Source organism: Ceratotherium simum, chromosome 25, assembly GCF_057802395.1.
Source record: "Ceratotherium simum simum isolate JZ-2026a chromosome 25, ASM5780239v1, whole genome shotgun sequence".
NCBI classification, from domain to species: domain Eukaryota; kingdom Metazoa; phylum Chordata; class Mammalia; order Perissodactyla; family Rhinocerotidae; genus Ceratotherium; species Ceratotherium simum.
The window spans coordinates 44,077,104-44,090,931 of NC_141924.1; the positions used below are offsets into that span (position 1 = coordinate 44,077,104).

At 44.4% G+C, this 13,828-nt stretch overlaps 1 protein-coding gene across 1 annotated transcript in view; it reads right to left on the reverse strand.

Annotated features, from left to right (window-relative positions):
* GLIPR1 (GLI pathogenesis related 1) overlaps nt 1-13,828 on the reverse strand; it is a 47,769-nt gene that overhangs the window by 7,742 nt on the left and 26,199 nt on the right. Inside the window, exons 3-8 of the mRNA XM_087448613.1 lie at nt 12,314-12,592; nt 10,262-10,507; nt 4,028-4,084; nt 3,191-3,362; nt 2,977-3,004; nt 2,243-2,355 (exon numbers count right to left, since the gene is read on the reverse strand). Coding sequence (XP_087304739.1) covers nt 2,243-2,355; nt 2,977-3,004; nt 3,191-3,362; nt 4,028-4,084; nt 10,262-10,507; nt 12,314-12,592 — 895 coding nt within the window. The remainder of the gene's footprint in view (nt 1-2,242; nt 2,356-2,976; nt 3,005-3,190; nt 3,363-4,027; nt 4,085-10,261; nt 10,508-12,313; nt 12,593-13,828) is intronic.

Here is a 13,828-nt window from a genome sequence, read left to right on the forward strand (position 1 = left end):
TGTTCCCCTTTGAAGTTCAGTAAACAAATATTTGTTAAATAATTGTATGATTGCATTTATTTGTATGAATAAGTGAATGTTAATATAGAAGCATTATAACTGGTTATACAGTTTTACAACTTAATATTGTTTATAACTCTGGAGGCAAGTAAAGTGTGTCTAAACCAGGAGAATTCACATTTGCACCTCATTATTACAACAATAATAATTATGAATACCTCTCAAATAATCACCATTGCCAGGCATTGAATATACTTCATGTTTTACATACCTTTCTCCTGTAATATTCATAGCTACTCCATAAGTAGTAGGTGCTATTATTATCCTCATCTTTTAGAGAGGAAACTGAGATTCAGAGAGGTTAAGTAACTTGCCCAAGGTCACACAGTAAGTGAACTAAGGTAGTAGGTCTCAAGAGCCTGTATCTTAATCATTAAGCTATATAAATATCATGAAAAGTTCCCACTGCTTGACTTATGGCTTTGGCTAGTGTTTCCTGGGTTTCCCTTATTTTCTGACTCTGGGATTTTAAGTCAAAGCTGTTATCTTCTGAATGACACCTGATTTTAGTCCCCTCACTCCTGCCCACACTCAAGACTAGCAGACGTCTCTTTCTGAGCGCTGCTTCGGGGAAAGAGAGACAGGTTTCTTCTAACAAGTCTCCAGGAATTCTGAAGACTGGTAAACGCAAACGAAATTCAAGGGCAACAAGTTAAAGGAAAAATTGTTACATAGGTAACAACAGGTTAAATTATAAACAACTACCACAAACCAATAAGAAAATCACTCTAGTAGAAAAATGAGTAGACCAAATGATTCACAAAAGGTGGAATGTAAACAGGCCATCAGGTGAAAAAATGTGTCATCAGTAGTAATCAGAGATGCAAAAGAAAACGTGGAATGCCATCTTCCATCAAGTTAGAAAATACTGAAAAATTATAATATTCAGTACAGTACTGATGAAGTATAAAGTGATACGGTGGAGGATAATTGGGCAATATGTATTTTAAAAAACTTAAAAATGATCACACCCTTACTTAGTAGACCATTTCTAGGAATGGTAGGGAAATAGATGTGACCAAAGACTTAAATACAGGGCTGTTCATCATATGCTCAGGAACCACCTCACTTCTTCAACAGGACGTGCAGGTGTGTGGGCCTCAGGCACAGACTCAGGGGCAGACAGCGGGTCGCCGCCCAGCCGATGGTCACCGGCGCGGCCCGTCGGGGCCTCAGTTTTCTTATCTGCAGAATGGGCAGTAACAGGACCTGTCTCCCAGACTTTCTGTGAAGGCCGGACAAGCCAGCGCACATGAAGCTCTCAGAACGCGCTGCACCCGGTAAGCATCACACAAGCACGCTTTCTCCTTGTTTTTGTAATTATTGAAATCATGTCTAAAACTGTAATGACATGTAAAATGTTCTGGGGTAATTTTAGGTAAAAAATAGAAACGTGTATTTCAGGATGACCTCGGTTTGCTGAACTTGCGTAGACGTATAAGCATACGTGTCTAAGTTTAGGGGAGTCGAGGACCACACGTGTCTTCCCTCTTTTCCAAAGGGAGACAAACTGTATCCGTTTCAAAAATGAAACTGTCAAAAGTAAATGAAATAAGTTATATAAATTGAGGAATTCAATTCAGAGTTATTTCTGTTTTGAAAATTATGTAAAAATTGCCCAGTTTTTAATAAATCAATAAATATAAAGTAAAATCAATCCTCCCATTTTGTGAAGTCATTACCATATCCAATTAATCTCTGTCCCTGAAAACATTTTAGTCTTGCTGCTCTTAAAAATGTGTGTGGGGCCAGCCCGTGGCTTAGTGGTTAAGTGCTCGTGCTCCGCTGCTGGAGGCCCGGGTTCGGATCCCAGGCGCGCACCGATGCACCGCCTCTCCGGCCATGCTGAGGCTGCGTCCCACATACAGCAACTAGAAGGATGTGCTATGACATACAACTATCTACTGGGGCTTTGGGGGGAAAAAAAATAAAATCTTTAAAAAAAAAATGTGTGTGTATTCATGTAGTGTTTATAAAGGGTGCACACACACACACCCACACACACACATACCAAGAAAAACGTACCAGAATGTTAATGGAGTACATCTCTGGGCAGAGGAATTAGGGTAATATTAATTTTCTTTTTTCCACTTTCCTTATTATCCAGATTTTCTATAAGGAAGGTAAATACTTATAAAATAGATTTTAAAAAAATTTTCAGAAAGTTGATTTGGGCACTTACGCTGGTCCGTAGTTGCATATAAAATGTGCTCCGTTGGAAAGGGTTTCAAAGCCAGAAACTTTAGGACAAGATTGTACTGCACAGCCAACTTTGTAGCTATCTGCCCAAACAACCTAAAAAAAAATAAAGATTTTTAATGAGAGAGACAATAGAATGAGCAGCTGAATACAACCCGGCCCTCCGGCACAGGGTGCTGTCCGCCCCGGTTCAGGGGGCACCTCCCGCCGGGCAAGGTCCAGGTGCTCAGAGCTCCGGTGAAAACAAGCCCTGGAATCACTATTGTTGATGTGTGTGTGAGAGAAATATATCAACACTAGCTAAGGTAAGTGTTGACAGTGCCACGAAGCAATGAAACAGAGTGGCTGCCGGCGGGGAGGGGCTGCTTTAACCTGCGGGTCGGGAGGACGTGTCTGGAGCGGGCAGCTCTCAGCTGCGCGGGAGGCCTAAATGATGGAGGACCAGGGCACGCGAGGCGCAAGGGCCCTGGCCGGCGTCTGCTTGCGTGTTGGAGGGGCAGGGAGAAGGCGAGCGGAGCTGGGCTCTGACAGTGAGGGAGGGGCGGAGGCGACGGCGTCCGAGGCGCAGGAGCAGGTCGTGGGGGATCTTGTGATGAGGAGCTGGAAGGGTCACGTTGGTTGTGATGCAGTAAAGGGGCTGAGGAGAGCGAGGCCGGAAAGAGGGAGGGCGCGTGGGAGGCCGTCTCAGCGCACCAGCGAGAGAGGACGGCGACTTACGGGGCCGCGGGAGCAGAGCTGAGGACTGCTCAGGCTCGCGGCCCGGCTCAGAGCCACAGCCGAAAGGGGCGCCTTCGCTGTGAGTGCGGAGTAAGAGGGAAAGAGAACATGCAAGTTCCCGTTTGGGGCCTGAGCAAGACTGCCCGCGGTGAGGAAACCAGGGCAGGAGGCGGCGGCTGGGCACGGCCGAGGGGCTCCGCCCGGGCCGCCGCGCCTCTAAGACGCCCGTGGCCGCGCAAGCGCAGACGTCCGGCTGCCGGCCAGGACCGCCTGCGGCCGCAGCTCGGAGAACAGGCCCAGGCTACAGACGCGGATCTGCGAGACTCGCGGCTGCAGCAGGCCAGCGGGCAAAGAGAACAGAAAAAGAAAGTGAACGAGAGCATGGGCTACAGAAAAAAGAAAAACAGCAAAGCAGATTGAAAAGGAGTGGGCAGGGACATGGGAGAGCAACCAAGGACAGAGCCAGCTTCAGGCAGAGGGCCCCGTGACCAGAAGGGCTCCGTGCTTGGTTTAATGCAGTGCTGTCACACAGTTTAGCACGCTTAGTGGCACTTTCCCCCCGATTCTTGAACAAGGGACTCCATGTTTTCATTTTGCACTGGACTCCACAGACCATATAGCTTGTCTTAACCGAGAGTACTTGGTGTCATAGAAGCCTCAAGAAAAAAGTAAGGAGCTAGTATCTGGAGACGCCAGCAATTAAATGCACTCCTTTTTACAGTGATACCAAATTGCATTGTAAATTATTTTTATTCATAAACTTTTTTTAGCAATTTTGTGACAGGAATTGTGCCCAGTATGGGGGATGCGCAGGTGAATGAGCTGCAGCCAGTGGGCGCCTGCACAAAATGTAGAGAAAGCAGTCGTGAAACCCTTACGGGGGTCTGACCACTGTGAAGAGGAAGTAGAGGGTGCTAAGGGGGTATCCCACACACGTGGGACCCTGCTCTGAGTGAGTGAGGCGAGCTGAAGGGGGGGGGCGGTCTGAGCGCCAGGAGAAGTCTCCAGCAGAGGGCAACACCTGTGTGAGACTCACTCAGATCTAAGAAGGCCAGGATCGCTGCAGAAGAAGATCCAGTTTACTGTAAAATTCAGTAAAAGTTGCTCCCTGGGGAGAGAGCACAGGGCGAGAGAAGGGAGGAGCTGAGGATGGCACGTGAGCTGCTCCACGGCTTGAAGCTGGGGTAGGAGGTGGGGCGTGGCTAGCTGCGGGAGGCCAAGTGTCGGGGAGGCTGCTGGTCTTTGCATTCTGCCCTCCTTGGTTTGGCAACTAGGGAGGATCTGGGAAGGCAGCTACTGGTCCCCCCAGAGGAGGAGCAATGCTCTGCTTTGGCAAGGGACCCCTCGCTGCTCCCTGAGGGAAGTGGGGTGCTTCCCTTCACCTCCCACACCCAGGAATCCTGTGCGGGAACTCGAGATAACCAAGTGGCTTGGGCCTCTCGCTCACAGAGAGAGCCTAGCTTTATGGCCATTAATCCTCAGGTTTGATCCCTGTACTTTAACTTTCCAATCATTTTTGTATTTATTTTAAAAATTTCTTAATTTCTATTCACTGCATCTCAAAGTGATTTCACCTTGGGTGCTTGGTTTAAAATGCAGATTTCTGGGCCCATCTCAGTCCTACTGAATGAGAGTTACTGGAATTGTCCTTGAAAGCTGTATTTTTTTATTGAGATATAATTGACATATAACATTATATTAGTTTCAGAGGTAAAACATAATTTGATATACATATACATTGCAAAATGATCACCACAATAAGTCTAGCTAACATCTGTCACCACACATAGTCACAAATTTTTTTTCTCGTGATGAGAAAAGACTTTTAAGATCTACTCTCAGCAATTTTCAAATATACAATACAGTCTTAACTATAGTCGCCATGCTGTACATTACATCCCCAGGACTTATCGATTTTATAACTGGAATTTTGTAGCTTTTGACTCCTTGACCTATTTTGCCCACCCTCCACCCCCCACCTCTGACAGGCACCAATCTATTCTATGAGTTTGGTTTTTGTCTTTTTTTATTCCACATAGAAGTGAGATTATACAGTATTTGTCTTTCTCTGTCTGACTTATTTCACTTGGCATAATGCCCTCAAGGTCCATCTATGTTGTTGAAAAAGGTAGGATTTTTTTCTTAAAGGAAATGTGGTATGTGTATACAATGGAATGTTATTCAGCCATAACGAAAATGAAATCTGTATTTTAACAAGTTCCTCAGGTGATTCTTATGTGTGCTAACTGGGTACAACGGTGTCTGTCTTCCTTTTACCATCACCTTTGTACAGTCACGCGCTGCATAACGATGTTTTGGTCAATGATGGACCGCATATGGGATGGTGGTCCCATAAGATTAGTACCGTGTAGCCTAGGTGTGGAGTGGGCTGTATGTGAGGTTTATGTGAGCACACTCCATGATGTTCACACAATGACGAAGTCACCTAACGAAGCATTTCTCAGAATGTGTCCCTGTCGTTAAGTGAAGCATGACTCTAAATCACTGTATATTTTTATCCTTTTGTCTGTGAGCACTTTCTTCTGGTGTTGTTGTATCTCAAGTATTCTTAATCTTTGGGTTCTCCCACCTTTATGTTTTATGCTATATCTTTTATTGTACTTTCTTTTATATTTCTGGTCATTTTTCCAAGTGCGAAAATGTTAGTTACTACATATTTTGTGTTTTAATTAGTCTTTCTTTTTTTTTTTTTGGTGTGTGAGGAAGATCAGCCCTGAGCTAACATCCGTGCTAATCCTCCTCTTTTTGCTGAGGAAGACCGGCTCTGAGCTAACATCTATTGCCAATCTTCCTCCCTTTTTCCCCACCCAAAGCCCCAGTAGATAGTTGTATGTCATAGCTGCGCATCCTTCTAGTTGCTGTATGTGGGACGCGGCCTCAGCATGGCCGGACAAGCGGTGCGTCGGTGCGCACCCGGGATCCAAACCCGGGCCGCCAGCGCGGAGCCGGGCGCCAGTAGCAGAGCTCAAGTACTTAACCACTGAGCCACGGGCCGGCCCTAATTAGTCTCTTTTTTAAAATCAGGTTGTAATTAACACAGTAAAATCCATCCTTTTTAGGTATACAGTTCTATGAATTTTGACAAAAGCATATAGGTGTGCAGTCATCACCATATTTAAGATCTACACATCACCCCACAGAGTCCCCTTGCGCACTTTGTGGTCAGCTCCTACCCTACCTCCAGCCCCTGGCAACCTCTAATCTTATTTTCTGTCCCTGTAGTTTTGCTTTTCCCAGAATGTTGTACAAATGGAATCACTTTAAATGTAGCTTTTTCAATCTGGCTCTTTCACTTAACATAAGCATTTGCGATCCATTCATGTGCAGAATTCATTAGTAGCCACTTCTTTTTATTGCTGAGTAATATTTATTGCATGGGTGTACCACAGTTGACTTATCCATCCAAGCCGGTCTCTTTTTAAAAGCTTCCTGGGCATTTGGGTTCTGGGTTAAACTCGTGGGCTCTGGAGCTGTGAAGACCGAGTCCATGTTTCAGCTCGGCCACTCGCTCTGTGACCTTGGCCTCGGCTTTCTCGTCTGTTCAGTGATAACAGTACCAAGTCCACAGGCTCATTCTGACATTTTAAAGGGGCTAATAAGAAAGTGCTTAGAACCTAGCAAGCACTTGGCAAATGTTCATGTGTTTTTTCCTCTTACAACTAATTTTATTCTCCTTTAAAATGTTTGAAACACTATTTTTTCATTAGGCAGATTTCTGTTGTATGTTTTCTTTTCATTTCTTTTATTATGGTAAACAAAAAACATAATTTTTAAAAGAAGAGAGCCTCTCATTATTGAGAATGTAGTTGGCCCCAGGGTAGTGGTAAGCACTTTACATGCAGCATCACGTTTAACCTCACAGCACGTCAACACATAGGTATTGACCCGTTTTTATACATGAGAGTGGGAAGCTAATTCTACTTGACCACGAAGTCCTGTGAGGGCACTCCACGCCCTCAGCAAGATGCTTTCGGAGCGCTTTCCCTTCTAGCAGAACCAGGAGTGACGCTACACCTTTCTAACAAACACCCCGCGTCTGGGGACCCAGTGCGGCAGGCATGGCTCTCCCTTCCAGCTAACAAGCCCTTCCCACCATCTTCTCCTACCAAGTCTCAGCATGAGTCCACCTGGCTCATTAAAAGGAGAATGGTAGGTAACACCGCAACACATATAACACCAGGTGGAGAAACTGTGAAACACGTCACACTTCCATTGGTTCGTGAGAGCGTAAAAATAACAAATAGATCAATACTACCATCTAGTGGGCATTTCCAGCACTACCAAACCTAAACTGCTGCCCCACCCGGATACGTGTCTAAAACTATTCTCAAACTTTACAGAGCTGAACTGTTGGCAACAAAATATCGAATTTGAATAATATTTCATATTAACATACCAAAATTCTTCCATAATGCAGATCTAACCTCTAGTGAAGACAGAGCTAAAGTGTCTCATTAACAAGTCAAGAAATATCACACCTGTATGAGGTAATAATGGATCTGAATCTACTGTCTTTGCTCTGTACAACCACCCTTCACCGGCCAAAACCTGATAATAGCTTGCTTTTTATTATAGAAGATGAAGATAAGTGGGAGGTTATAATGCCTACTTGAGGTTATTTCCTGCATGAATTTATAACAGAACTGAGTAGTCTTGAATCTCCCAGCAAGATTTCTTGCAAGGATGAAAACAGGAAGTCTTGAACCGAGCTATCGGAGTCTTCTTCCAATATAACTGGTGGAAAACCAGCTCCTGGAAGAGACCCAGCCTTTGCTCAAAGCCTACTAAGTACTAGTACTTTACTAGATAATTTATACACATTATATTATTTAATCCTCACAACATACCTGATAGCCGGATCCCGACTCTCCCTCTTACTAGCTAAATTACACCGGGAAAACAACCTCTCTGAGCCTGTTTATTCCTCTATGGGTAATAGCATCTTTCTTACAGGTTTGTGGTGCGAACTGAATGAGATGTTAAATGTAGAGAGCTAAACACCACACTCACTTAAAAAGTGGTTGCTGCTGCTGCCTCCTCCCAGAGCTGGGGGTCCCTGGGCATGCTCCCCATGAGGAGGGTCCCCCTTCTGAAGTGGGAGTGGGAGGTAAAGAGAACAGGTTAAGATCACTCAGCTTGGGCTCTGACACCTGTATGCAAGGAACTGGATTTTAGGAAATGAGTTTTCTCATGTCCAAAACATTAGCCCTCCCTTTTCCCCCTGGATGTAAGGGGGAAAGTTACAAGTAGGCTCAGTTAATTTTGGGAGGGCCATCTCTGAAATCTCAGGCCCATGTGACATTAACTCGAGTTTCCTCCGCTTGTTTTGGCTCCCTGGTCTGATGGAGATGCAGTGTCTTGCGTAGTTAAGGAGTCTGTTGTCAGCTTGATGTCTTCTGATCTCTGTGTATTTGCGTGCTGAGCTACCTGCCTTCCGAAGTACAGGCTCGTTGGTACACGCCGTGCACCTTCTACACCTTGTCCATTTTGCCTGGAGTTCTTGCCCCTTTCCTTTTCACTTGACAAACTCGCACTTAGTTTTCAAGAACCAACTCATATGTCTCCTGCTGTGTGAACACCCCCTGTCTCCATACCTCCCTTTGGCCAGATGAGTTGCTCTGTCCTCTGTGCTCACATGGCACTTACTTTCTCCGAACTGCACTAGCCATGCACTCTGATACATCCCCTTACACATATGTCTCCCCAAGAGAAGGTCAACTCTAAGGGTCAGGGGCCATTCCCAGCTGTGTCCCTCATTCCCTGCCCTACTCCCCACTTCTCCTCACTTCCGCTTCTCTTCAACTGTACTCCCAATAAAGCGTTAGCACGTGGGCTATTGTCTCAGGCTCTATTTTTAAGGAATCTGGACTAAGACACATGACCAGTACCTTACAAAGTGCCTGGTGTAGGATAGAGCTTAAATCTGACTGAATGCAAGTCAGCACCCTCAAACTGACAATTATTTCTAGAGATTTAAACACCACAATGCATAATGGTACCAGGTCGGCATTCTGGGTTTAGCTTTCCTGCCCTCTAGGACTTGTAGGAATCCGACGGACTTTACTTTCTAGTTAACCTTATTTGTAAACATAAACCAAAATTGATGGCTTATGGGATAAGTCTAGGGGAAACCTTATTTATATTTCCAAGAAAGGGGCCAATGCTACTGCTGATTTGATAGCCATTCCTTGCTTATGATACTCCTGAGATGGAAATGTCACTGAAATCAGTCCTTTCCCTCTCATCATCATAATCTCCTACAACTGTGCCAAACTTGTTTGCCTGTAACACCACCAGTGAGAGCAGAGGCTTCATAAGACTGAACTCGGTTGAGAGTTTTTCCAACATTTTTCTCTTTAAAACCATCTAATATTCCAAGTTTACTGCCTTGTTAGAAATGTTTTTGCCCTCATACCTCATTTCACCAAATTTTTGTACATTAAAAGCAGTCAAACATAGGTTCAGTATCTTTCGTTATTGGTTTGACAAGGACTGCCAGGAAATAAAAATAAGTAAACAAAATGTGGCCGGGATAGGGAGGCAGCATATCAAGAAGACTATAGAAGATGCTACTTAGGGACTTGTTTCTATCATGCTGCAAACGTGAGTTAGAGTTAGGAAGCCAAAACCAGCTTGAGTAAAAAAAAAAAAAAAATCTCAATGGGAGGCTCCCAACATTGCTATTGGGACTAATACTGTAGATTTTGGGGGCAGAATACCCACAGGATGGTTTATACAAGTTTACGTGTCGGCCTTTCCATTGGGGCTGAGACTTGTTTTGTTTGTTTTTCCTCCTCGGGTGGCACATTGTAGGTTCTCAGTCCATGTTTGAAAGAATAAGAGGATATGGAAGCGTCAATAAGAATGAGAGGCTTATTTCTCCCAGTTTTATAGTCCCTAAACAACTGCCTCAAATTTCATAGAGGACTCATACCTGAAAATCCATTCACTCGTAAGGTCCTTTGATTGCTCACAGATGGAATAAAGCCCCATGGGAAGACAGCTGTTGTCAAAATTGTTCAAGGCCTGTCCAAATTGGTGGGCCTCACATTTTTCCTTTGTCTGCATAACTAAACTCTTCAAGTGCTATCTCCTCTGGTATTGGAGTCTGTTCCACATACTTATTTTTTAAAGTAAGCCTGTAGCCCCTACTCGCTCATATTTACAGGTGCACTAGCTTACTATATATTTTCTTCACACCAGATTCCAGTTTTCTCCTCACCCTTGAAAGATGGTTTCAAGAGAATATAGGGAAGATACTTACCTGAGTGTAATGGCCACAGACCTTGCTGCATTTCCGGGTCTTGAAGTCATAGTATTCCATTTCATTGTACCAGGCCGTGATGGCTGAAGACACAGAAAACAAGGATCGAGACCCAGTCCAGATGTTTTCTCCCAGGGAAGTGAAATTTGGGTGCAGCTTGTAGGGTGGCTTCAGCTGTGAATTATGTGCAAACTGACAGTGTCTTGCCCACGCTTTTGCAATTTGGGCTAGTACTGGGTCCCAAGTCTGCAAAAACAAATATGCAACAACAGCAGGGTCAAGAACAGAACCTGTTACCCAACAATGTGACTGGAGTGAGCGAGGTGGGAACTGGAATGGGATGAGGTGTGATGACCAAGATAGAGAAGGAACCGCTGCACACAAGTCCTCCACAGAAGTATGGTCTTCAGGTATGAACTCACGCTAGCAGAAACATGATAATCTAGTTTTGTGGAACTCAGAATCTAAGTTAGGGACACAGACCAACATTTCACTGAAGGCCTATTATGTGCAAACTACTGTATGCTGTGTTTCATATATATATATTTTTTTCTCTTTTTTTGCAGGGAAAAGTTTGCCCTGAGCTAACATCTGTTGCCAATCTTCCTTTTTTTTTTTTTCCCTCCTCAAAACCCCAGTACGTAGTTGTATATTCCAGTTCTAAGTTGTTCTAGTTCTTCTATGTGAGCCGCCACCACAGCATGGCCACTGACAGACAGGGGGCGTGGTTCCATGCCCGGGGAGCGAACCTGGGCTGCCGAAGCGGTGACCCCCAAACTTGAACCACTAGGCCATCAGGGCTGGCTCTCACATATTTTATATAATGTAATAACCAATAGCCCCATCCTAAGAAGCTCAGAAAGGTTAAACCAGCTCAAAGCCACAGAGCTGAGATTCAGCCCAAGACTGACTGAATCAAAATCCCGATATACAGATGGCCAATAGGCACATGAAAAGATGTTCAACATCGATAATCATTGGGGAAATGCAAATCAAAACAACACTAAGATATCACCTCACACCTGTTAGAATGGCTATAATCACCAAGACGAAAAACAACAAATGTTGGAGAGGTTGTGGAGAAACAGGAACCCTCATACACAGCTGGTGGGAATGCAAACTGGTGCAGCCTCTATGGAAAACGGTATGGAGATTCCTCAAAGAATTAAAAATAGAAATACCCTATGATCCAGCTATCCCACTACTGGGAATCTATCCAATGAACCTGAAATCAACAATCCAAAGAGGCTTATGCACACCTATGTTCACTGCAGCATTATTCACTATAGCCAAGAAGTGGAAGCAACCCAAGTGTCCCTCAACTGATGATTGGATCAAGAAGATGTGGTATATATATACAATGGAATACTACTCAGCCATAAAAAACGACAAAATTGTCCCATTTGCAACAACATGGATGGACCTGGAGGGTATTATGTTAAGTGAAATAAGCCAGAAAGAGAAAGACAAACACTGTATGATCTCACTCATATGTGCAATATAAACCAACACATGGACAGAGAAAACTGTATTGTGGTTACCAGGGGCAATGGGGGTAGGGGGTGGGCACAAGGGGTGAAGGGAGACACGTATATGGTGATGGACAAACAAAAATGTACAACCAAAAATTTCACAATGTTATAAACTATTAAAACATCAATTAAAAAAAAAAAAATCCCATCCTTTCCCAGACGCCACGCTGCCTTCCTGAGAAGTCAACACACTGCTGGCAACAAGAAAAGTAACTTAGAGACAAAACAAACAAAAAAAACCCTACAAAAATCAACAGGGGAGAAAAGAGAAGTAAAATCTACCTTTGAGCAGAGGAAAGGAAGTGTTCAACAGAGAACAGGCACTTGTTGGGCTCGCTCTCAACAGGAGTTGAGCAGACAGAACTAGGCTGGCTGTGGTCTGACCGCAGACTGTGAATTTACTGCACACATTAATCACAGTGAAACAATCATTCAGGATCACCGAGGATTTACTTCCAAAACCAGCACACATTAGTTGTTTTTGACTGACTTATGCCACAAAGACTGATCCTTTCCTTACCATGTATAGCATATCACTGGCTGCTGGATTCACCTCTGATCGGAACTTGTTGTGAACTCGAACACAGTCTTTGATGAAATCTTCATTTTCGATATCTGGCAAAGTATTTGCAGGATATGAATAACTGGAGACTAAAGACGCCATCCAGGCCGCCACAGCAAGTGTGACTCGCATGCTCAGTCTGTCTGGCCGGGAGCCCTGGGGGGCTGGAATCTGGAGCCACTGCAGGTCCCGAGAGTGGGTGCGTCTCTCTGTTTTACAACGCACAGCCAACTGCAGCTTTGAGAAAACGGAAAACAGAACATGAGTTCATCCCAAGTTTGAAGAAATGGGTTTCTCCATATATGGTTTGCAGCTCCTTTTGTGCTCTTAACCCTGTCTTTTCAGTGGTTCTCGGTGACACAGCACCTATTACAACATAGATTTTTACAAGGCTGCCTCAGACTTTCTTTTGGGTTGGGGGCTATTTCCAAAGGAAATTCTGGGATCTCCAGAAATAACAACCTCAATTTTTACAGAGGTTCTGGTGGTTAAATAAAAACATATCTCTTACTTCTACAATTGTCTTGCAAAACGCTTTTTAAGAACTTTTTTTTAGAGTCTTATCAGCACACAGTGCTTGGAATATCTGGTTAACATCGGAACTTGACCTAGAATCCATTCACAATGGTGGATGTATGTGTGTGCGTGTGTGTGTATCCATGCAAAAGAGGAGGCAGAGAGAGAGAGAGAACAGTGGAAAGAGCACGGGTATCGATTTCAGATTTTAGTTTGAGTTCTGTTTCTAACTAGTGGTAAGACCTTGGACAAGTTACCAAACTCTCTAATCCTCAGCTGCCTATTTACTGAATGAGGTCTTTTCTACCCCCTTTAATCAGGGGGGGGTTGGGAGATCAAATGAACTAGCTAATATATTAATTCAACACATATTAAATTCCTGCTCTGTGTATTCAGTTTAGTAATAGGAGATAAAAACATAGCACTGCCCTCAAGGAGCTCGCAGTGGTAAGAGCTGTGAGATGGTGACAAAGACAGGGAGAGGTGAACATCTGGATGGAGGAAAGCACAGGGAACTAAGGACCCACTGGAGACAGTGCTTAACCCATTCTGGGAAGGGTAGAGACGGCTTCCTACACAGGGCAGTGAGGTCCTCTTTGAGCTGGAATTGGGTAGGTGTTGATCAGTGGAAAGGGATGCAGAGATGAAGAGAACTGGGGACAGGAGCCGTGCTCTCTAGTTGTGAAGCTGGAAACACGATTTCGTGGCAAGACTAAAGAACCACTGCATGTTGTCTCTCTCTGTGGAGATGGTCTTCAAGAATTGCTTATGGCTAGTAGGAAACACTGTAGGTTCCTGGTTTCACGGAATTTAGAATCCAAATGGTGCTCTCGTGCCAGTCAGGGAGAGAGGTAAGAGTCAGATCAGGGAGGACTTCTGGATTCTGCCACTGATTTGGATTTTATCAGAAAGGTGACAGGAGGGCATTTTAACTGTGGAGTGTGATCTGGTTTTAGA